Raw genomic sequence first — 25718 nt, 5'->3', positions numbered from 1 at the left:
GAAACACTCTGTATATATATATATATATATACCATACATTATATAAAAAGTTGCTAATTTTGATAATTTCTCTCATTTCTCTATCAACGCAATATATGTGTGTATGTGTATGCTAAAAATAAAATATTCCTCTCTTTAAAACGTAAATGTTTTATCTATCTATTTAGAAAGGAATTAAGTGCTTCATTAAAATTTCAATCACACTGTGATCACCGCTACATCTCACGTAAATAAAAAGAAAGAGTATCGCGAAAGAATTACGAACGCAGAAAGAAAAACGAAACAGGTACATGGATCATAATGCACACGTGAATGGCGCATAAAACAAGAAGTCTGATAGCGCGGAAAGCGGTGTATTGTTTACGAACGACATTAATGTCAGCGTAGCAACTAAAATAATTAAGATACAAGCTCACAATTATTCCTTTCTCCTCTCCACTATCACATTTAGAAGTAGAATCGCATTTCTCAGCTTAATCCGTACCAACCGGGAAAATTGTCTGCTACGATTTCGATAAAGCATCTCGTCAATTATGCGATCCTTTTGTCGCGTTATCATAGCGAAGAATCTCACGCCATTGCACTGTGCTAGAACACAGGCCGTTTCAAATGGATCTGTTTGTTAGACGTTTGTTAGGGTCACCATAGTTGAACGTGTCAGATATTTATCGGAGAGCACAAAGCATGAAAGCGCGCGCGCTCTGTGAAAGGGAACGAGAACTGGAGCAGTTAGAGTTTCTCTCGCGACATATTTTTCCGCTGTCCTTTCATTAAAGAGGTACACAAAAAAACCAGAGGTATAAAAAAATACAGTGATAGGGCAAATGAAGTCCCTGGATTTGAAGCCTCGTTAAAACGTCTCTGGCCGGTGGCACCACGCCAGCTCTATTGTCCATGATGGATGGTTTTCATACTTCCTTCTCGTACTCTTTTAATAACGACAGGGGGACAGAGCGCACAGCTAAATTACATATATTAAAAGTCGGTGCAAACGCATAACTTGTTTTCCACTGCACAGCATCCCACATCCATCCGCCATGTAACCGCGAATATATCGTTGTAGTTATTTTAACAAAGAGTTACGACGTATGCATTTTGCCGTGTGCATAATAGTTGAATTAATTTATTGCGCGATCTTTAATAAATGATCAAGTTTATAGATTAAACATATTAAGAATTTTAAGCACGATCATACATGTGAATACATCAAATACGATAAAGAATACGATAAAGAAAGCCAAGATCGGTCAAATTTTAGATGTTACAAATAATACATTATATATTCTTTTATTAAATCAATTTATTCCAGATATAATTGCGAACCGATAATAATATAAAAATATAATAAACTCGGTTTCAACACAATCATTCTGAAACGCTAATCCCTCTAAATTAAATTAGAAAGAAAGAAAAAAAAAAGTAAGAAATTTATCGCGAAAAATATTACCTCGGCCAGGATTCGAGGTCCCTGGGACCTCTCAACTTTCCGAAGAGTCTTAGCCAGCTCGATCATTGAGGCTTCAGAAATATTTCGGAATAAATTGATTTCTGAAATAAATTATTTGTACATGGCCATACAACACGTTCTCTCTATACATATCAGTTATTTGCGAAGAATATTTCCGAAGCCTTTGAGTTGGCTAAGACACTCTTCCCGAAAAGTTGAGAGGTCTCAGATTCGAATCCTGGCTAAGATAATATTTTTCGCAATAAATTTCTTGTTTTCTTTCTTTCTTTCTTTCTAATTTAATAAATAGGAAGGATTATTAGCGTTTCAGAATGATTATATTGAAACCGAATGTTATCGGCTCGCAATTATATCTGAAATAAATTGATTTAATAAAAGAAATATATAATATATTATTTGTAATATCCAAAATTTGACCGATCTTGACTTTCTTTATAGCATTTTATGGATTAAAATGTCAAAAAAAGATCTTTCTTGATTGACGCTTACGCTTTTTCATCAATGGCGAACGATACTTTTTATTCAATTTTCGCAGACTAGTCAAAGATGTACCGCCTACGTGATACTTGCTATGATTAAACGTGCTTGATGAAGTCACATATGAGATCGCTACAAAGCCAAAGACCGCGGGAAAGGGCGATCGAGTGCATGAGAATCAGTAGATACACGTAGGAAGTGAAGTGGGGCGAGAGCGAAGACGATGGAAAATCGACGATAGCAGGATGAGGGGATAAATTGAGGCGAGGGGGGGAATGAGTACCGCTTTAAGAGCTTTTAAGCCCGGCGTTAAGCTGGGATTTATTTCTGACCTGTTTACACCGGGGAAACAATTGACCCGTGGCGAGCGATACCTAGGCTGGTCTCAAGTGTCTACTCCAAGCAAACCAGACGCGACTCATTCTATCTGACTAACGATCCCGGCATAGCGAACCACTCGCGAAAGAAACAGTTTATTCCCGTTAAATGGACCCACTCGATGTCATTTTGGTTAAAGTACGACGGACGAATCGATATTCGTTTCACGACCTTAATTATCAATGAGCCAGGTAGACGATAATTTGAACGTACGTGATCGTGATGTTAAAAAACGTTGCGAAACTCTGATATAAATTAATCTCCGCAAAATACGGAATCATTCATAATCTCTTTTATTATGTCTTATTTCAAATCTGTCAGATTCATATTTATTGAACATAAAATTTTTCAAATTTCTAATGAAATAAATTACATTACATTGTTAAAATCATAATGTCAAATTATACCTAATTTGAATTATTTCTGAACATTTTTATGTCACCACTGCTTCTGCTCAATATATCATTAATTAAAACAATGGAGTTAAATTTAACTTTAAGAAATGTATTAAATTTGGCTCCAATTTAGTGTATACTAAGTGCATACATTAATTATATATATTGTTCATTTTAAAACTAAGTAATTCAACTATAAAAATGGATTAATTTACATCTGACACACATGAAAATTAAAAATAATGAAACGTTATTATGAGATTCAATTACCATTACTATTTCAGTATTTAATAGTACTTAATGTGTACCATTGTATATACACACATATATATATATATATATTTTTTTTTTTTTTCTTTTTTTAATTGATTTATTAATATATACATGTATATATATGTATATATGTATGAATAAATCAAATAAATAAAGAAGCATCAAATACGATTGAAACTAAATCCAGGGCCTAATAACATCTCTATGTAAATTTTTAAATACATTTCAATTGTGTAATGTTTCAAGATTTCCTTTTAGCATCATTTATTAAATTAACGATCAATTTAATTTATGATATATTTCCAGCTTTAATTTGCGATTGCTTTTCAAATCCGACAGTAATCAATGTGCAATTTATATAACTATTAAAACATGTATTTAAAACTTTATACATAAATATTATTAGGCATCTTGATTGTATGCTTCTTTACATTGACAACGACAGAAAAATTTTTAATATTTGTGACTATAATTTATACATATATACTATTTGGTTGTCCGGAAAGTTCGTGCCGACTAACCTATATAATTTAATAAATGTATACTAAAATTTAAATCTTCTGCGTTTCAATTTTCCTTCAAAATCGGCACGAACTTTCCGGATAACCCAATATATTATACTATATTATATCGTATAATTATGGTTATTATTGTTTAAGATGTTTAATAATAAATATGACTAGGCAAAGTAACTACAAATTATATAATTAAATTATAGCAATCATTTTTATATATTGTAATAATAATTATAATTTGTGAAATAATTTTCAATGTATATATATATATATACTCATATTTGTTGATAGAATTTATACATAGTTATTATTAATAATATTATAGCAGTAATAACCATAATTATGATAATGTGTATTATAATCACAAATGATACAAATTATAATCACAAATACCAAAAACTTTTGCTCTCAATGAATTTATTTGATTTAAAGGAACTTGAGTACGGGAATGATTAGATCTTGCGCATGCGACAACAATTCGAGTATCTTATTTGCATTACTAAATCTGAACTTATTTGCATTGCAACCGATTACAGATGTGTGCATATACATATGCGTGCGCATATAATGTCATAGATTATAACTGAATGGTACGAGCGCTAACTACGCGACAGGTTGTATTCGGCATCTAATCTCATAGCTCATAGTTGCCTAATCTCGCTGTTGTCGCTACCGGTAAACGCAAACTGCAATAAAACTTATCCCGTTGCAGCTACATGGCCATAATGGTCGTTACGCTCTCGGTGTATCAAACTTCCTAAAGCAATGCAGCGTGATCGCATGAGCGCGATTATTTCTCCAGAAAATAGCGAAGCTTTCATCGCTCCTATAAAGATGTTTATTGCCGAATATAGAGGAGAAAAGGAAGGGAATAGGAAGTCTTTTACGAGAGGAACCTCTTATGCTGTTATCGACTTTCCTGTAATTCGTATGGTTGAGATAATAAAATTTTATTTATGTGCACAACAAATGCGTGGACAAAAATGTACGAGAGCGAGATCGCGTGGGTGCATATGATCGAAAAACAAAAGCTTGTAGGTGCGTGACAGCCGTAAAGCGCGTGTGAGCTGTGTAATATTCCTTATCAGACATTTATCGCGAATATTTATGTCACTTAACAATCCAAAAGCAGCTCGTGTTTTTACACAGGAGATCAAATCACACGTCCAACGTCCGGACGGAAACTTTTTATTCGCGCGGTGTCGACGAAATTTATTTTGCCCCGACGTCGGCGCTGACATTTGTATTTATATATCATCGCGCTCTTTTGGCGATGCAATAACGACCCGTAAAAATAACGGTAGCGGAACGAAATTCGCGAATGGTTGCGTTAAACATCCTTGACAGAAAACGTGCTCGATTGGAAATTCCATAGCCATTAATGGCTTAAAAGAACCGTATGTTTCTATCTCGTTCGACGCAATAATGGCTAGCGTTACAAGCCGCCCCGTATCGTATACCGAGTCTAACGAGTTTACTATGGAATACCTGCTACAATTTACGAAAGTTTTTCCCGCCGGGTAAACTGTAACGACGCACTGCGATGCTCGTGAATTTATCGAGCACCTGTTCTCTGACTGGAACTTGTAGCTCGTCTTCCAAACTCGCTATAAATTTCTTTACAGTTAGTATACGCGTCACAGATCACGTCCTCTGACTCTGATCATGCGCCGCTACGTGTCTCCGCGTAAAGAAATACGCTTGTTGTTTCTCCCTTATCCTTGCGAAGTCCCTTTAAATCTATCAACTGGCAGATCTACTGAAAATTCTAAACACGGATGCTTCCTACGCCAGAAGGATGAAGGTCCCTTGTATACCGGCATTATCGGTGAGGCGTTCATGTGTTTCGGCACGTAGGATGCTCAGCCCTTGGAATGCTATCTCATCGAGGACCTGTTAGATTCGTCGACGTTTCCAAGTAATTGCGTGCAAGCACTAACAAGCGATGCGCTCCGTAAGCGATACGGTCAACGAGAAATGCAGCTGCATACGTAAAGTCGACATTGAAGTCTATCGAACATGAACAGTCGAAACGAAAGGAAATAAGAAACAAAAAGTATTATTGCGGTAACGCAATAAGAATATTGCGCATTTCTAGAAAGTTGTCTTTGGCTTATAATTAGAAAGCATGAGATAGCTTGAATTAGAGTTTCTATAATAAGAGTTAAGATAAAACTGTCATGTACAGAATTAATTTTCTTATAACGGTGATTTATAGCATTCACTTTAAAATTAAATTCAGTATAAATTTAGGATAAATTCGAGATATATTCAAGATCTATGCAGACTAGTTACTAGTTAAGAACAGACTAATTAAGAACTAAAAATGAACATGTAGCATTGAATATTGAAATTATATAGTTAAAAGTGAATTTAGAGAGACGCTATTAGCGCTATTTGTGTCATTTTAGCTTAATAATTTATTAGACTTAAAACAAGATTGGCACAAATAGCATTAATATTAACATCTAATCTAATTATCAGAAAGATCACGATATCAGAAAGATGTCGATATTCATCAATGTATATTGATAGAGTAGATATCAATAGATTTTACATTTACAAGTCATTTTTGAACAAAAAAGCAATAAAAGAATTGTTTTTTTAATGACAAAACGATGCCGTCTCTAAAAAAATTAATGTTAATATTGATTTTATTATATTTAAGTTGGATATTACTGATATTAATATTTAGTCTTATATTTTCTATATTATATACTAAAAGAATCGCCGAGTACGGATTAAAAATTTGTGAAAGCTTTTAACGAAACTAATCGACTTTTGTGCTTACATTAAATATTTTCTAATCATACATATATTCGGTTATTGCGTTATTATTGGCCAAATAGAACTCAACGAAGAGGATCAGGTGTTATTATAAGCGTATAATGGCACTATCTCGATTATAATATTAATGTATATGTATACATATATAATGCCTTTGTGCCTAATTATTCTTCTATTTTTAAATATTATATTTAAAATTGGCGTTTATCTTAACTATGGCGGATTTAGATAATCAAGACTCGTTAAAAATCGTTATTTGTTTAACTTTCGTTATAGAAACTTTCTCTCTCTCTCTCTCTCTCTCTCCCTCCCCCCCCTCTCCCTCTCTCTCACTAAACTATCGAATTGAAGAGAGATACTGATATGTTCAATTATTTCAAACGGAGCACAGGTGTTAAGTTCAGAGAATGCGCAGTCTATGCTCATTATGTCCACAGGTAACGATCATTACCGAAGTGAGAAGGAACCGCGAATTAATTAACGCACGACATTTCGTAGTAGAGATGGCCGAGTCCGTGGTTAGATAAACTCTAATTTAAGTAGACGGTCGAAATGTGGATTTCGGAAGGGATCTCTGCATAAAAGGCAGTTAAAACCAAGTGGCTAGCCTCTGCTATCTATTCAGCCAAACCCTTCTCCCATTTTCGTCTTCTGAGCAACTTTATTCAAGATCTCAGCGAAGATTCGTGACGCAACATTCGTAAAAGGGGTAAGAAGTGGCGGAAACGTATGCCTCCTTTCGCTCGACGAACCCAAATGGAAAGAAGCCACGCTACGAAGAACGAATAAGGGTGGGACGTAACAGCGGCGGACGGAAGGCACGCAGAAAAGAGTAGAAAAAGTCCAAAAGTACTCGACGTCGGTAGCGGAGTTTGCGTAAAGGGGTTTAGGTAAATTGAAAATGGAATTAAATTCCCTGGGCACTGCTCCAGAGAGGATACACACGGTATGCCCGGGAAGTCGAGAGAGGAAAGATGTACTCGTTGTTTCTTTTTTTCTTCTTCTCTTTTTTGCTCTTTCTTTTTTTTTACTCTTTTTCTTTTTTGCCACCTACCCTGTCATCCACTCACGCCTTCTTCACTCTCTCGTTACGCCTCCGTGTCGTTTCTGTCCGTTCCATCTTTTGGAAGTCATCCACGAACGCGCGATGCGAGTAAGGTACACAACGAGCTCACCCGGTGTAAATGGGCGTACGACGGGCGAAGTGCCGTGTTCTTCCTCTGGTAAATATGCTCGCATAAATATACGTATGTGCTTTCAGCGACGAAATATGCATGAAACTTACGGCGATGCAAAGATAGAACTGCGTGTGAAGGGAAAATATTGAAGAAATCGACATAACATGTCGCACCGTTGCAGTCGCTTGAACGGCGTTAAATCGCGATACCCGCCGACAGAAGAAAATTGCATTGTCGTGTTTACCTGACATAAAACTAAAATTAAGTATATATGCTCGATGTGACATTTTCGAATTACGTAAAATTCATGTTCTCAATGATAAATCATTCTAAAAATCGTAAGTGGCCAACACCTTGAATTAACTTAGTGTTGCATGATTTTCCTGCGTTCCGCTTAAATATTCATCTAGTAATAACTCTTGACTTAAAATGCCAGCATTAAGAAAATCGATGATAGTAGATCCAACATCACGATTAAACTATAGTCCTTGTTATATTATGCAAGATATCGATCCGCTAAAACCCGTTGAGCAACGATCAATCAAATGGATACGAACCTGACTTACAGCTATAGAAGATACAACACGTTTCCCGTGGCAAATCCTCTAGCAATGTTGAACCCAAGTCCATAATTGAATGCCATATACAGTGACAAGAGATTTCACAGTGAATATTTGAACAGACAATGTGTTTCGCACTTCGCATAGATAGCATAATCTTTTTTCTATGATATTTCAAAATGATATTTCATTCTACTTTTTTTCTTTTGTAGAAATCACAGATATAATAAGAATGGTCTGTACATTCCTATGAAGTTATCACTATCATTTTGGAATAGAAAAAGAACAATTTTGCTGAAATATTAAAAAATTTGAGTAGATATACACATTTGAAAATAATTTTGTTAGACAAAATAATTATGTAAAAATCTGAAATACTCTGTTATCAAAGGAACAATGGTTATTTAACTCCTTAAGTTAAATAATATTTTGTTATATTTAACTTCCATTTATGTCAAAATGTAAATCAATTCATTTAATTTCCATCGTTAATTTCAAAGTAAACATCAATCATATTAATATGCCCAACGAATAATAAACTAAATTCGTGTTAAATTTGATATATTTTCTTGAGTTAAATTCTATTGTTTTAGCCAAATTAATACAATATTGGTAGGAGTGGCAATCTATACTACTTATAGAAATAATTAAAAAAAATAATTCAAATTAAGGATAACTTGACATTATAAATTTAACAATGTAATATAGTAAACAATACTGTAAAAAGGTCTGACATTCTGTAGCAATATTTTAAACATTGTATATAATTATTTCAATGATCGATCAACAAAATTACTTTTAGATCTACAGATAGTTAAATTTTTAGAAACCTGAAAAAAATGATTTTGCTGAAATATTTAAAAATTTAGCTAGATATCAAACTAAAAATAATTTCATTAGTCCATCAAAATATGTGTAGAAAACTCAAGTATGATGAGTAATGTTGATATTCTAACAATCAACTTGAGTTTCTTATATAATTATTTTGATTTTTAGTCTAATAAAATTTCTTTTCAAATCTAGCTAAATTTTTAAATTATATCTTATATAATCTATAATATAACAATTTTTATAAAAATATATTTTTAGATTATTTTTAAATTACTTCAGCAAATCCTTCCTGATGTGAAAGTTTTTCCTGTGAAAGAGTGAGACAGCTTGAATCATCCCCCCCTCTCTCTCCCCCTCCTCTCCTCTCCCTCTCCCTCTCAAGTATCAAAGAGACATATAAATTTAATTCTTTCTAACAGAGCAAATGTTAAGATCAGGAAATGAATACACTGTCCATACACTGTTAAATTCATAAGGTGAAATTATATTTTCAATTTGAGTTCAATCATTTCTAGAGATTACCATTATTCCTACATAATATGTATTATTAATTTAACTAAAACAGTCGAGTTAAATCAAACTCGAGGGAATATTAAATAGCTTTAAACTTAGTTTATTATTTATTAGTGCATATGTTCATATGGACGTTGTTTACTTCAAAACTAATCACAGAAATGGAGTGATTTACATTTTGGCACATATAGAGATTAAAAATAACACAATGTTATTTACCATAAGGAATTTACTGAAGGAATTGAGTTACTACTATTCTTTTGATTGGTATCTAATAATTGGTATCACAACACCTGTTATGCATGTGCACCTATTATGTCTCTGGTGTGAACGAAACGTGGCATGATTATTTAAATGAGAGAACTTAAAAATTTATTCGTATTGTTAAGTATAGATAAAGACAGGAAGTGAGAAACAAACACACAACGGGCACTTCGTACCCGACAACTCGATAACGCGATTATTCAATAGGACTATGTAAATTTCGTTAATTGCCGCCTCTTCTCGAGAATTTCGGAAGATAGTGACAGCCTGACTTCTCTCTGAGAAATTCCTGCTAATTCCGTAGGGACACAAAGCGCTTAAAATTAGTACGAAATGCAGCATGAATAATAATATTACGTGAATAAGAAGACACCTTCGTTAAAGCAACATCACAACTAATAATGGCTTCATGTTTCATCACATTTTAATACTATTCTTACAATAATTGGATGACGAAGGAAGGCAAAGAATTCTTATTCAAAGTGTCAAGATAAATTTTTCCGATAAAATGAAACTGAAAGACATACATGAGTATTGACACACCACTCTGACTGCGTTTATATTATGTCATGGTATATTACAAACATAATTAATCGAGAACCGCTCACAAAATGAGACAAAATAAAAGTAAAATGAATGTGTCACATGTTAATCAATGTCATCGTTAACCATCAAAGCGCATTAACGCGATTACATACAGTGTAATTTAACCGCGTCGTAATTCGTTTATAGAAATTGGATAACGTGCAAGCACGGAGCAAAACTTGTTCGGATTGGATTTTGTATTCCTCATTAAACAACTTGATCGACTATTTATGCAGCAGCCATGCGAATGTTTTAAAATGTAGAGATCACATTATTACTTCGAAAAATGCATTGCGTAAGTAAAAAATTAATCGCGCAGATCGATGAGATTATTAGTAGCCATAATAATCCCATGTTTTATTCATTCTTAACTTGCTAATTTTGTTAGCAAGTTAGTTAATCAATGTAATAATTCCAATTTTATTCAATCAATTTCCAGGATTAATTATACTATAGTTTATAATTTTTGAATAATTTTTAATGTAAGAAAAAATCTGCTGTCAGAAAAAATATTTTCTATCAAAATATTTTAAGATATTTTATAATATGTCATTTTTAAAATATAATATGTCAATTTTTAAGATAAGATATAATATTTTAAGTATAACAAGTAAAGCAAAGTGAATATTTCTAGATTTGATAATATTGATAATTGAAAAATGTTATTAGAAGTACTGAATAAAAATATGCTAAGCGAATCAATGATATGCATATGTGAAAATGTGAAATTGATGCAAAATATAAAAAACATATAGAAACAAAAGTTACACACATCGCTTTTCTGATTTATTTTTTAATTTAAATAAAACTTCACCATATTGGAAAAAATTGTCTTTTTATAAAGAATATAAAATAATTAAAATATATAAGGATTTTCAAATATATAATAATCAAAATCTAGAGAGAGAGAGACTATAAAAATCAAAACGCAATTAGTGGTACGCAAATCATTTACAACAAAGTGTCTTTAATAAAACCTCATGAGTGCAATATATATGGTACCATAATCACAAACGTTTCGGGCTCACTTTGATGATGGCTCAAAGCAGAGCTGAAACGTTCGTAATCACGGTATCACACATTGTACTCATGAGATTTTATCAAAGACACTTCATTTTAATGGTTTGCACACTACTAACTGCGTTTTGACTCTTAAAAAACTTATTTCTAGAATTTGATTATTATTTTATATTTAAGAATCCTTAGATTTTGATCACTTTTTTTTAATCTCAAGCTTTTTTTTCTTATATAGAATTTAATGGAAATATTTTAATAGTAGACTTAAAATACCACATAGCGTTAAAAATGACCAAAAACAGTTTCCATGTTCTTGGACAAAATCTTGTAAATAATATTATTAAATGATTAAAGGCCGATTCCATCTTTAGATAAACTGTGTGTAATTTATCTATTGGATAAACAAAATAGTAAGAGAGTAAGAACATAAAAGAGTAAAAGAATAAGAAGCTGAAGTTTATCGAAAGGTGTAATAATTCAACTTAAAAGGAGAATATGTAAAAACAGAATTCGTGTCACTTTAATCACTCATAGTGTCAAAATTGGGAAAAAAACATAAAAGATATCTGCGATATTGTCAGAAATCATTTTGTATGAAAAAAGATATTGCTAATTACTTTGGAGTCTTGCCAAACGTTCAGCTATGAAGAATATTTTCTATCACATATGTTTTCTGTTACATATATTTGTTATACAATCACAACGTTTAAATAAGGACACTGTCATAATTAATAAATTAATTAAATTGGCTTAAATTCAACTAAATTACATATATTATACATAATATATATAAATAGCTAACAGAAAAGAAAAATTAATCTAGTCATGTTAAAAATTGATATATTACATATATGTATATATTAAAATTCAATTTAAACTAAATTTCCAAAAAATCTATTATTTTGGATAATAATATTTATCCAAATAAATATATAAAAGCCAGTTCTAGTAAAAGATAAATATAAAATGATGTAATGGAAAAAAAATATTGCATATTGTCTTTTATAACTGTATAAATTCATATAGTTAATTTGCATATTACTGGTGCATGTGTACCGTCAGTGCATAAATTAACTAATGTTACGCAAGTTGTTTTTCGCATATCTATCGGATGTTCATTGCAATATGCAGTATATCGCATTACGTATGTCGTTACGTTGAATTAAATCCATTACGCATGCTTAATTATTTTATTAGCAGGCGGTCATAGTAAATGAGATTTGCGAGAGATACTTTCCTGTATATCGTTGAGCGTTCTGTTAGCAGAAAATATACAAAAACAAACTTCTTTTATTTAAAAAGAAGAATCATAATATTTTGTCGCAAACATTATGAATATTTATTTCGAGTTTTATTAGCGGTTCGTTGCACTGCAAATGATCTGCCAACGTGAAAATACGTTGCCACATGATGCAGAGTAAGAAAAACAGGTCCATGTTACTGCCAAAGACTACTCATAAAAATGCAAAAGAGGATGCATAACAGTTCCAATAAACACCCCCTTTAATGAGAAGTGGGTCTAACTTTAGGAAAGTGCCTTTTCGCTCTTAATCGTACTTTGTGGGAAAGTTTTATAAAATTATGGAAAAGTTTGCTCGTAATTATCACCTAGAGACTATACCGTCGTCACTAGCAATCCAATAAATTTATAACCTCTTTAACTAAGTCACAAATCTTTTAAAATTAAGTATTATCGATAAACGAAACATCGCGTAGAAATGCGAGTGTATAGAACTTAATTACCTAAAAAAAAAGTTCTATTGCAAACAAATATTGGGTTAGAATAAAAGTTCGTAGTGCTACTTCATTTGTATCACGTATCATATATACATATTTTGTGATTTGTATCATGTATACATATTTTTTAAAAATTTTGACATTTATATGTATCGATAGAACAAAATTTTAGCTTTAAGAATCTGCTGTTTTGTAAATTACAATACCGTGATTTTTAATCATTCAAGAGTTATGAGCAATTAAAATCAAAATACTCGTTTTATTTAATCCGATAATAATAACTAAATAATAAAAAATGTATTATATCAATATTTAAAAAAACAATTTCTTAGGGAAAACTTTAAAGTTTTTATATCAGAAAGTTGAAAATTTTTGCAAGTTTTCTTTAACACGTGATAGGTTTATGAAATGAGAAGAAAATTTCCCATTTTGTCTGGCTCGTAGTATACTATGTATAAAGATTATCTTACAAAAACTCAAGACGTAGCAATCTTTCGAAAATAGAAATTGTAATTTTAAGAAAATTTTAAGCAAATTTCATTCATTGTTAACAAAGTTACAGTTGCTTGAATTTTAAAGTTCGTAACGCTACGAATTTTTTTTTCAACAATACAATAAAGTATAAAAACAAGAAAGAGAAACATTCATAAAATCACAACTGGCAATTTATATCTTTCTTTTATCACCTTACTTTTAGCTGGAAATCAGTAAATTTAGCGCGTCAGATTTATTTTCATTTTTCATGGAAAATCTTCTTATATTTGAACGTAATATGGAATATGATCAACGTGGAAAATAGGAACAACTTAAAAGTTACATCACGCAGATGAAAACTAACAGGAAAAACTTCGTGAAACACGCAGTATTTATTTATAACATATTCTGAATACAGTCACCTCTGTTTTGCTGCACAGCCGCAGTGTTTTCGCGCGATGCATATACAACCCACTCTATGAAGCAGCCATGAAGAAGTCATCCCGTAAGTTTCATAAAAGTTTACGGTACATACGAACTTTTGATCAGAGAATCGATACATGCATATCTTCTTCTTTATTTTGTTATTGTTTAATGTTGAAGGCAAACGATTATTAAAATTCAATTACAAATTTTATTTTATCATTCGTTTTCATGTAATTCATTTCATAATATTTCATATTATCATAATAATTGGAACAAAAGTTCGTGGCGTCACTTCAAAATTCAAACAGCTTTATATTAAAAATGAATAAAATTTAAATTTATTCCAAATTTATTTTAAAACTTAAAATCTCTGTATTATCTCTATCTTATTTTAAAAGATTACTTTTGAGTTTCTATGAGTCTGATAATATTTACATATAGAAAGCTACAAGCTAGATAAAATGAAAAATTTTCTTCTCATTTCGTGGGCCTGTGTTAAAAAAAAACTTGTAAAAATTTTTGATTTTCTGACGTGAAAGCTTTAAATTCCTTACAAAAATTTCCCTATAAAATCTTTTATTTAAATGTTTCTATACACGAATTTTTTCTTAGAGCCATAACTCTCAACGACAAAAATCTTATAATTTTCTCTTAAAATTTACCTTGTAAAATTACTCTTAAAAATATGGTAGTCGTGGGACATCGTATTTTGAGGAATTTTTAATGTAATTCTCTCTCATTTACTTATAAACTACAATAAAGTATAAAAAAGTATAAAATAAGTTTGATTAATTTTACTGAAGTGCATGGTAAAAACCTTAAAATATTGCATACAGTATCACAACTATCATATTTTTAGGGTAAATTTTAAGAGAAAATTCTTATAAGATTTTTTGTCGTTGAGTTATGGCGAATAAAAATAAATGAACATTTTAACTTTGATTGCTCGAATCTGTTAAAAACTATTTGTTGCTAAATTTTTTTTAAAAAGGAGACATGATACGAATAAAGCAGCGTTACAAACTTTTTTTCAAAGTCAACATTTTATAATATTATTCATGTTATATGTAGAAGAGATTATGCATATTACATTTTTATTCAAATAACCTATAATATTTTTCAAGATGTTAATGAATGAAAAATATCTAACTCCGCTATAGATACGAATATTATTCACTTATACTACTTATTCTTTAAATTTTTCAAGTACTGTGCAGAAGGCCGAGTAATAATATCGACATTCCGGCGGCGTTATTTCGGAAAGAGAATAACAAAAAGCCATGACCGGAATAGAATTTTGAAATATGGGGCCTATTTTATCGCGGACACTGATATAAAAAAAGAAACACTACAGTGTCCCCTTGTTGCCATGAAATATTTGCCGCCGTGGGTTCAACGTGTACGGCCGATAAAACAAAAATCCGATTAAATGCTTTGTTTTCGTCACGCTTTTTTCCGCGCTACGACGCCCGTGTCCTAATTGATTTGCCGAGTAATGGATCAGCCCGCACGTATAACTATTACGAACATCGGGGCGTCGATCAATGACACATACCATTGTGTACAATGTGTAATACATTTCTCTTTATATTTATCAATGTCTTTAATAACGTATTAACTCGAAATCCATTATTAAGCTAACAAAAGAAACGTTCGATTTCGAATTTTATCACTCTCTTCTAAAGATAAAGATAGTTAAATCCATAAAGCTTAATGATCCAATATTTCTACAAACATTTTTGATATTATTAGAATATTATGAAACTATAAACTATGAGTGACGTTAAATTATTAAAAGTAATATCAAATATTAATACTAATATAATATTAATATATATTAATACCAATTAGTTAATATTAATTAATATCAAAAAACGTCAATTGTGATTACATTAATTAATCCTTTTGCAATTCCTTTCCACGAGATTAAATGTATTATTTCTAAATTTATTACGTTAATATCTTATACGGGTCGACTGCAAGCAAATGGTAGTCTTTCTGTCTACAATCATATTTATTCCCGTCATTTACAATCTTTTTCATACAACTAATCTTTTTTCGCTTTCAAAAAGAATTTAAGGTTAGTTTTTAATATCTCTATTACATAACTAAATAATTTTTTAGCTCAAGCCTTTATTTAATATTCAAGCCTTTATTTAATAAAAACTTGAGATTTGAGCAAAAATAAAGTGAAATTTGAGAGCGAGATTTTTATGTTGCCAAAAAAGACTCAAATTGTAGACAGAAATATTGTACTGATAACAATTGATATTTTAACACTCTGTGTAGAATTTAAAAAACTTCCGTAACTGCGTTACATCCAATACTAAATTTCACGTATCACAACGTATTTCGTTATTATCGATTTTTCCATTATCACATAACCACAATAGTTTGATTACATTGAGCTTAGCATCGCGCGTTGATGATGCTCAGAGCGTGCACTCACAGACTTGACCAACTTAGGGAACGCCTAAGGTGAAGAGTAATAGACAGGAGGTCGGCAAGCTATGTACGAGGTACTAGAGACAGTGAAGTGTAACACTATGTGTAGAATATAATAACATTATACTGCTAACTAACTTCACCAGTATACTGCCTTCTATATCAACCTTGCTTCCTCGGACGTTTAACATGTAGCCAGTGAGAGTTTTCGCATCAACAAGTAGATAGAAATATACAAGCCTATAAAGTTAGATGAGATAAGAAACAAATGTAATAAGGAACTAACATATATTCCTGGAATCAAGCGAATCAGAACTCTAAGTTAAAACACTGAAAAAATTTTAATAATAATCAAGTTGAGATATGAATCTTTAATGCAATACATTCAATTAAAATTCGGTTAATATGTATAATTATAATTAATTAAATGCTAATTTTACTTTTCTAAATTATTTTATCTTTCTAATTATTATTTTCGTTTATTCTAATTGTTATTTAACTTTCCTAATTAATATCAAACTTTTATTATTATTTTGTTTAAAAATATTGATTAAATATTTTACTAAACTGATGAAAATATTTCTCAGAATTTTTCAAAATTCTGAATAATTTTATAACATTTAAAAAATTGTTCATATAAAAAAAAAATTTTTTTATACAAATTGGGATACTTTTTAAAAGTGCCGAAAAAATCTACATCTTTTCTAAATTTCTTCATATATATGAAATATTGCAAGATATTTTGAAATATTCCAAGATATCTTATTCTATGATTTCTTCGTTATTAAAAACAATGCGATTATATTCGATCGATACAAAAAAGTCAATTTGTTTACATTAGATTTCTTAATTTTAATTCTCACCACCCATTGTGCATTGCAAGAAAGGCGTTTTTATGGTATAGTTGACTGAATTTTACTTTTGTCTCATGCTACTTTTCACCAACAAAATTTTATAGAAGAAATTATTCAGATTTTATTAAATAATAACGGTTATTCTCTTAATTTTATTTTTTGTAGTATACAACAAGAATTAAATTTCATTACAATAATAATGTCAATCTTAAACAAGTAAATCGAGGCAGAATCAATGATCGATATTTTACTGTGCTGTATGTTAAGATCATCTCTAAATCTTCCATCCCGATCGCTGCTGGTATTAATAAAAAAATAGCTTTTACGATTTCCAACATCGTACAGAAATATATCATTCGAAATAAAGATTTTGGATTACATGTCTCATCAAGAAGTTGTTTACAAGATTTCTTGCCATTACTGTGACGTTATATACGTGGGACAGACTAAACGACATTTAAAAATTAAAATTAATGAACATGCAAATGACATTAAACACACAAAAGAACGGGCTCCTCTTTGATAATTTCGAATCACTGCTTGAGCTATGATCACAATTTTAAATGGAACAACGTCAAAATTTTAGATAATAAAATTATCATATAATAAAAGATTGATTTCAGAGATGGTGTATATAAAAAAATAACAGCATGATTTAAATAAGCAGAGCGATATCGAATTTCTTTCTGATTTCTCCCAATTTTATAATTATTATTCCCTTCCTAATCTTAACGCTTCCCCCTTCCTTTCTCTCTATCTCTAACTTCACGTTCTTTCCCCTTCTTTTTTACTTGCTTAACTTGTACTTGCCTTGTATTCTTATTATTGTTAAAAGAATTTTCTCTTTTTGGTGGCGGTGAACAGTTTTTCTAATTTTTGATATGTATTGTGAATTTGTGTAATTAGGAATATTGTGAATTTATGTAATTGTATATTTTGAACTTCTAGTTTTCAGACTTAAGATGTGACTGTAAATTAATTTGTTAGACTAATTTTTTAATAATATAACAATTTTTAATAATATAATAATTTCAATCTTGGAATAACTAACATCTATCGACCTTTGTAAGTCAAAACGACAATCTAATAATGTGTACAGTTACAATGAGGCATTTTTTAATTGTCATAATTTATCAGCTTTAATTATTGGAAGGATTGACACAATATGTACGGTAAAGATTGAAGATGTTTTAGAATAGTTAAGTACGCATTTATATGTTACGCATTTGTACGTTACTGAAGATGATTCGATAAGGATCAAAACGTTTATAGATTACATGTATTAGATTTTGATGAATTTTAATTGTCAACAACTATTATCCGGTTTGTGACTCATAGCCTTATATTAAAATTTTTTATGATTTCTGATAAATTTTATAAAATTTGCATAAGTTTAAAGTGTTTTTTCAGAAATTACAGAATACAATCTTAAAAATTTTAGAATATTTCAGAATTCGTGTACACAAAAAACAACTAACAATGAGAAAGAATGTAGACTTTCTCGATATTTCTGAAAAGCGTCCAATTTGTACAAAAAAATTCTGAAAAAAATGTTCACCAAAGGTATATTTAGGTTTAGTAGCTATTCTCAAACTTTCTTTTTTTTTAGTGAAGAGTGAAATAATAAATTTAGCCTACAATTATAGTTATTTCGCGAAGGTTATAAATAGCATGAAGTTTGATTATTTTATACTATATATACTTCTTCCCTATATCATCTACGGAACACTTGCGAAAACTTGCGAAACTTGTTTTCAGGATATAGCGACCGTAACTTGCAAGATACGATGATACAGTCTTTTCATAATGGTTCACAAACGAGGAAAGCCTGCATGCCATTATAGGATCCAGCGAGCCAGTAATCACGATAGACGACGATGTGATCGAACGTTGTTTATTTGCAGCGCTGCATTTGACACGTTCGGTTTAACGATCTCGCAAAACCGTCTACCAAGGATAATCAAAGGGTAATAGAATGCACTCAATAAATTGCGCACGCATTCTACACGCTGTCCTAATTCCCGCATTATGCTATGTCGTTTGTGTGTATTTGCCCGCAAAACAAATAAATAATTGTTATATCTTACATGATCTATCCAACGTCTGATTAAAAAAATGTAACATTGAATGAATGAAAGAATGTAATTTTACTTATAAATGTTAACAAAATTTTTAGAAAATTATTTGAATCCTCGTTTAATACTTTCGTAAATTTTTTGGAACTGTAAAATTTCATGAAAAAATCAAATATTAAGGATTATGTGTCATAATTCAAAGAATAGAAAATATAAAAATTTCATACATTTTATTATTCTATATATCTATATAAAATTTTTTTTATACAATTCTTATTTAAAGTTATTTAAAATTTATTTAATTAATTTTTTCTATCTTGATTCTTATGTAAAATCACATTTTGTAGTATATAATTATAATTTGATAAGGACATAACATTATAAATTAAGTTAAATTAGTTATATGTACTAATAAAACTCTAATAAATATTCGTGTAAAAGTTCATTTGGAGCTACTTATTCGTTTAAAAGTTATTTATCTAAAATTACAATAAAATATGGTCACTTCGCTACATAAAGCCATTATAAGCCAAATCATTTATTTTACTTTTTGCAGGGCGTATTTATGACAAAAATTTGTTAGCTGATATTAAGCCAGCAACATATAATACATATTTTCTTGTATTTTAGTATTTTAGTAAATTACTAAAAATCCTGCGTTCAGTGTGATGTAATTCTAATAATTTATTATTATAAAATGCAAGCAATTATGCAATGTGCGTCGATGACTTTAGCTAATATTGACTTTTTAAAAACAAATTTTTTTTTTATAAAGTCAGAAATTCAAAAATGTAAGTGGTAACCCCGCAAATACAATAGAGTAAGCCTTAAGAAATTGATCAATCATAGTCGAATGTAAAAAGAATAATGAAGAATCGACTATGATTGGTCAATTCCTAAGGCTACTATTGTGTAAAGGCTTACTATTGTGTTTGCGAGATAAGGGAATTGGTAAGATAATAACCTTACGTTTTCTATTGTGTTTGGCTGATTCGCTTATTGCTTACGTCTTACTACCTTACGTGTACATAAGTGGCATGGGCTTTATGTTTATAATATTTTTAGCAAATTTTATACAACCAAAACTTAACATACTTAAAAGTAAAGCATCTTGCAATTCGCTTACGTTATGTTTATAGATATAATTTTAATTTATAAATGCTATCTTAAATGCCATCAAAATTTTTAGAAAGCTCTGTTTCAATTATCATCTAATACTTTCACAAATTTCAAAAACATATAAAAAAGACAATGTGTTCTATTAAAGATGACGAAATATTTTTTGTGCAGACTTAATGCGTGAATATCAATTTTCGTTCTGATTTTTATTGTAAAAATTAAATTGTTATTTCATTTATAAAATTGTTTTTCAAAAAAAAAATATCGAAATAATGTTGGTCAAATATTTTAAAATTTTAATTAACAACTTGAAAAAATAAATTTATTACTTAATCAAATATTTTTTACTAATTATATTTATTATAAAATAATATTATATACAAGGCGTTTTTTTCAATTATTCTAAAATAAAATTCCAGCTAATTTCAATTAATCGGCCTAATTTCTGCTAATGGTATTTGTGACCCGATTTGTATTTAAAGTTTTGTATGTTTTATTCAAAAGCCGCTGCTTGCGTTTAACACAAGCAATGAGCTCGTTCATTATGTTCGGCCCACTATAATCGAGTGTTTTCGAGGATGATTAAATTGTCAATAGTTCACCTGATACCTCGCATTCTTTATTTCAGACTTAATATCGATATCGTTATTTTTCATAGATCACATTATTATCAAGTTATTATCGTGTAAATTGTGAAGCGTGTGACGTAAACTAACTAATCATAGGAAAAACGAAGCAGGTATAGCAAATAGCGAGACAAAGAGACTATATTGCGCTACGTTTGAGAAAATTTTCAAAATTGTTTTATCGATGAACCGCTGATTGAAAAAAAAAACCGTTCTACGAAACCGACACCATCAAATACTGTCTAAAGCGCTGTTTGAAATTCATGAATGCTGTCATATCTATATCCAATTAGGTCACATACGCCCAGAAGCCGCCGCAATTGTTGACCGTCGCTCGAGAACTTTAATAGAAGCCTTTCAAAATTCACCGGACGTACCATTCTTTATCGAGGCAATTTAGAATGCCTATGCAGTTTGCATAAACTATCGAGTTCTCGTTGACTAAATTACCAGAATGTTAACTAGCTATATTTAAGCACCGTGCTACACAAATCAAACAGATAATATACATAACGTAACGACGAATTCAGATCAAAGCCGATAATTACAAATTAATATTTAATAATGTATCACCGAAATTACATTGCATCACATTTAAGATCTCACACTACCCTAATATTATGTCGTCTATTACTTACCTGATGCCACCACGAGTCGTGTCGTAATTTAACGTACGAGATCCGTGTCGCCACGTGACATAGCCAGTGGGTTGCGGTATATTGCTGACTACACACTTCAGCTCTATTGTACTACCTGCTTTGTAGAACTTGTCACCAGCCGTAGCACCATGCTCATCCACAATCTCCACCTTCGGCACTACACAGAAATTTATTAAATCTATTTATTACATCAGAAATTTATTAAATTTACATAAAAAGGATAGTTTTGCTGACGTAGATAAAAATTTAGCTGGATGCAGATCTGAAAGTAATTTTGTTGGATCAAAAATAATTATATAAAGCGCTTAAACTGGTTGCTAGAATGTTAACATTTTTTGCAACACTGCACTAAGAAAAAGATACTTAAAAATTTATTTGTAAAACATATATTTCACTGAAATAAATCTTTACTTAAATAAACGGCGAATTAAAGTTTTAGTCTTAGCAAATAATGTATTTTATTTTTTTATAATTAACAAAATATATTTCACAGAAATGTGTGTTTTATTATCGTAATTGAATTAACTAATAAATATCAAAGAAAACGTAATATTTCTATTTCGCAATACATTCTACATTTTTTTCTCAGTGTGTTTATTATGCTTAAGATTTCTACGTAATCATTTTGGTGGTTCAAGAAAATTATTTTCAGATCTGCATCCAGCCAAATTTTTAGGTACTTCAGCAAAATCGTTCTTTTCGTTAAATTTCGTATGCACACTTTAGAAAAATGATTGGATTTAAAAACGACATCGGAAACAAATAGGAGAATTTTTAGAAGAATTAGGGAATTAAAAAAATTTTTTTTTTATCTTTTTAAATCGGATCTAGTAAAGCTGCTATTTAATAGCGCTTTTCAACTTATTCAGGGAACGCGTTCAGCGAATTGCTGATTCGATAGTAAATAAATGCTAACGCGCTCATAGATTGAGCGATCTCACTTTTGTAAGTGCTCAACTCGAGATCAAAGTGGCACGGCATCATTGGATGCGCGGGCAAATGAAGCTTCGAGATCGAATGGAAGCAAGCATTAGTTGCGGTTTCTAAGCGAAGTCGCGCTTAATTACTGTCGTAAAGCAACGGGAAATCGTTGCTTTTCCTTTTAGTGTCCGTCGCTCGTGTTTCGATCACGTAGCGATATATACGTCCGATTGAGCTTCGGAAATTTACTTCGTTCATTTTCGCCACGAAACATCTATTTCAAATCGCAAGCAAATAAAAGGGAGAGTAAATACCAGTTTCGTGATAATCGTGAATAATATCGTGAGCTTATTAAACAGGAATTATCTTCCTCATAACACGTCTTCTCATAACACATCTTTACTCGACAATTTTCATTCAAGTTATAGCTAACATATAATATAGATAATAAGTGTACGATTAATTGTATCAAGTATGGTGTTACAGAGATAAGAGCTTTAGCAAACAAACCGCGGCGTGAGCTATCTATAATCAACTATACGATGGAACAAACACCGTTTCGATGCAAACAAAGAAAAATAAGGCAGAAAAATTTGAAATTGAAATTGAAAAAGAGGGAAATGTAGAATGGCAAAAATAAACGATTTTTTTAAATTTATTTAATCATCAATGAATTTTTTAATCATATGAAATAATAAGACAAAGTGCTCTCTTATCATATTTTCTCCACGAGAAGCAATCCCAGTTTCTCCCGGAGAAAGAAAGAAAAGGAAAAAGAAGATAATGATACGAAGAATAAGGGAAGACGAGGAACAGCAGAGTGACAATTGCCGCAAGGAAAATGAACGAACCAACTATAAATACGAGGCGAACAATCGAGGAAGCCTTTGACCTCGTGACGCCAGCTAATCAAAGCCTTGGCAGACTGATTCCGTATTGCACTCGCTCCTACTGCTCTCGTCCTTCCTGCCGCCGACCAAACAATGCCTGACAACGGCAAACTTTCGAAACGTCCATTTAGGAAAAACTCCATTTGCACCCAAATGAAGGCCACTAACTGATCGCGCGCCCGTGTCTCTTTTCTTCCCTACAATTCAACGCTTCGCTCGCGACCCAATGTCGTCGCTTGCTATTCTGTATCACTCGGACAACACGCTCACGTCGTTATAGCCACCAATGAGCAACAGAGCAACCCCGCCCGCACCCAACCGACGCAGCTGTATGCGTTAACTATCCGCTATTGTGCCCCTCGTCATTACTAACCGCTTTTCTATCCTCCTTTTTCCACCACGAAACTCGGAACGCCCGTTGGGAAACAAAAACCAACCCGTTAGAGCAAACTGAAAAGCAAAGACAAAGAGTACCAACATTTTTTCTCTCTCTCTTTCTTTCTCTCTCTCTCTCTTTTTTTTTTAGATAATGGAAACAGGAGCCGTTTGGCTGGCTCGTTCCCGATTTATCCATTTTTGCTTCTTTATTTATCGAGTTACCAGTCCAGTGTCTCCCTTGAGGTCGGTATATTCCGGATACATCCTTTGAGAGGGTGACTTGTAGCGCCGGATACGTCCTTTGAGAGTTGCTTTCTTTCGTGTGACTCGCGGCATCGCTATAATGTTTTCTGCTCTTACTCTACGTTGTTTTTACGCAGAAAGGAATGCTTGCAGAGAAAGGAACTCTCTTCACTGCTTTTAACTCCACATATGCTGTCGACAATAATTCGAGGAGTAGAAAATTCGACCGAATCAAAGGAATACACTACGAGGGACGTTTAGATTATTTAAATTCAATGTATTCTTTAACAGCCGTTGCGCGCAACGATCCTTCGCTCGCAACTTTCCAGGAACGTTACGTCGCTCGGAAATTGCAATAATTATATCACTAGCAGTAAATGCACTTTTGAACTTCAGGCAATATGTATCCAGCATGGAAAAGTTTTGTAATTTAAATTATATATTTGTGACTGCATCAAACTTTGAAACATTAATATAAATTACGGAACTCTTGAAAATAAAAATAAATACGGATTGTACAAATAGAAAAAAATTATCATGCATTTACTCGTAGCTACAGAGAACTTTGCTTCCACCGATGCAATTACGATTTCATTTCATACTTTAACACAGAACAGATTTGAATTTGCTCGTAAAATTATGTCCCGAAAAAAACCAAATTATTTATTTTGTCGACTAATTTTACTCCCCTGAAAACTTTTTGAAATTAATTCGACAATTTATTAAATATTTCTTGATTGAATTTTTAAAAAATATTCGAACTTTATGTAAAGAATTTTTATTAGACCAAGCAAACGAACGTGAATAAACATGAATGGAGTAACTTGCTTCAGTTAACGCGAACGACATCGTAATTTCATGTTTGCGCTTATTTGCTTAATCTGACTCTGACTTAACGTAAATATCGAATGTGTCGTGTGTTTCCTGTCATGTGTACATTAATTAGCTATTCAAAGTCCTTAATGAAGCTCAATACATCTACATATCTATCACCTTCTTACTTGGAGTTTGTGCATAACGGAAGAAATATTAGGAAGAAATATTAGGAACAAGTGGAAATATCAAACATTAGAAATAAAATATTAAGATATTTATGTTTTATATTTCATCTGTATCTATTGTATGTTACGTTTAATCTTTATTTATAATTTTTTAAAAATTTATTTATTAGATTTTATATTTTAGAATTTTTTATTTATTTATTATAGAAATAAAGAATTAGGAGAAAAATTTGTGTGAATAGAAAGATAAACGCACAATGGATACAAATCAGATATAAGACATATTTATATTAAGAAACTTTATTTTAAACCGCATATGTGAGAACACAATTAATACTAGAAATTAAAGGCCTATAAGGTCGAAGCTGGATCTTTTAATGCTTAAAATAATTTAATTTTGAATTACTATATATACTATATATGTACTTGCATATATGTATATCATATTTGAAAACTTTTCGAATCGCATCGAATTATTTTAATTCGAACTATAAACGTAATTAAACTATTTTAGTAATCGCGAATTAAATTGACAAGCAACTGTTTTAATAATTTGGTGCTCAATTAAGTATCATATTATAAAGCTGTTAATGTCGATAAATTATTAATAAAAATTTATATTATACATA

General features: G+C 31.1%; 1 protein-coding gene across 1 annotated transcript in view; it reads right to left on the bottom strand.

Annotated features, from left to right (window-relative positions):
- Positions 1 to 25718, bottom strand: part of LOC108686855 (immunoglobulin superfamily member 10-like) — a 147726-nt gene that overhangs the window by 38088 nt on the left and 83920 nt on the right. Inside the window, 1 exon segment of the mRNA XM_018192352.1 lies at positions 21636 to 21813. Within this exon segment, the coding sequence (XP_018047841.1) occupies positions 21636 to 21813 (178 nt within the window).

Source organism: Atta colombica, unplaced genomic scaffold, assembly GCF_001594045.1.
Source record: "Atta colombica isolate Treedump-2 unplaced genomic scaffold, Acol1.0 scaffold198, whole genome shotgun sequence".
Lineage (NCBI taxonomy): Eukaryota > Metazoa > Arthropoda > Insecta > Hymenoptera > Formicidae > Atta > Atta colombica.
Note: the sequence above shows the minus strand (reverse complement) of the source record. Positions and strands in the feature narration are given on the sequence as shown.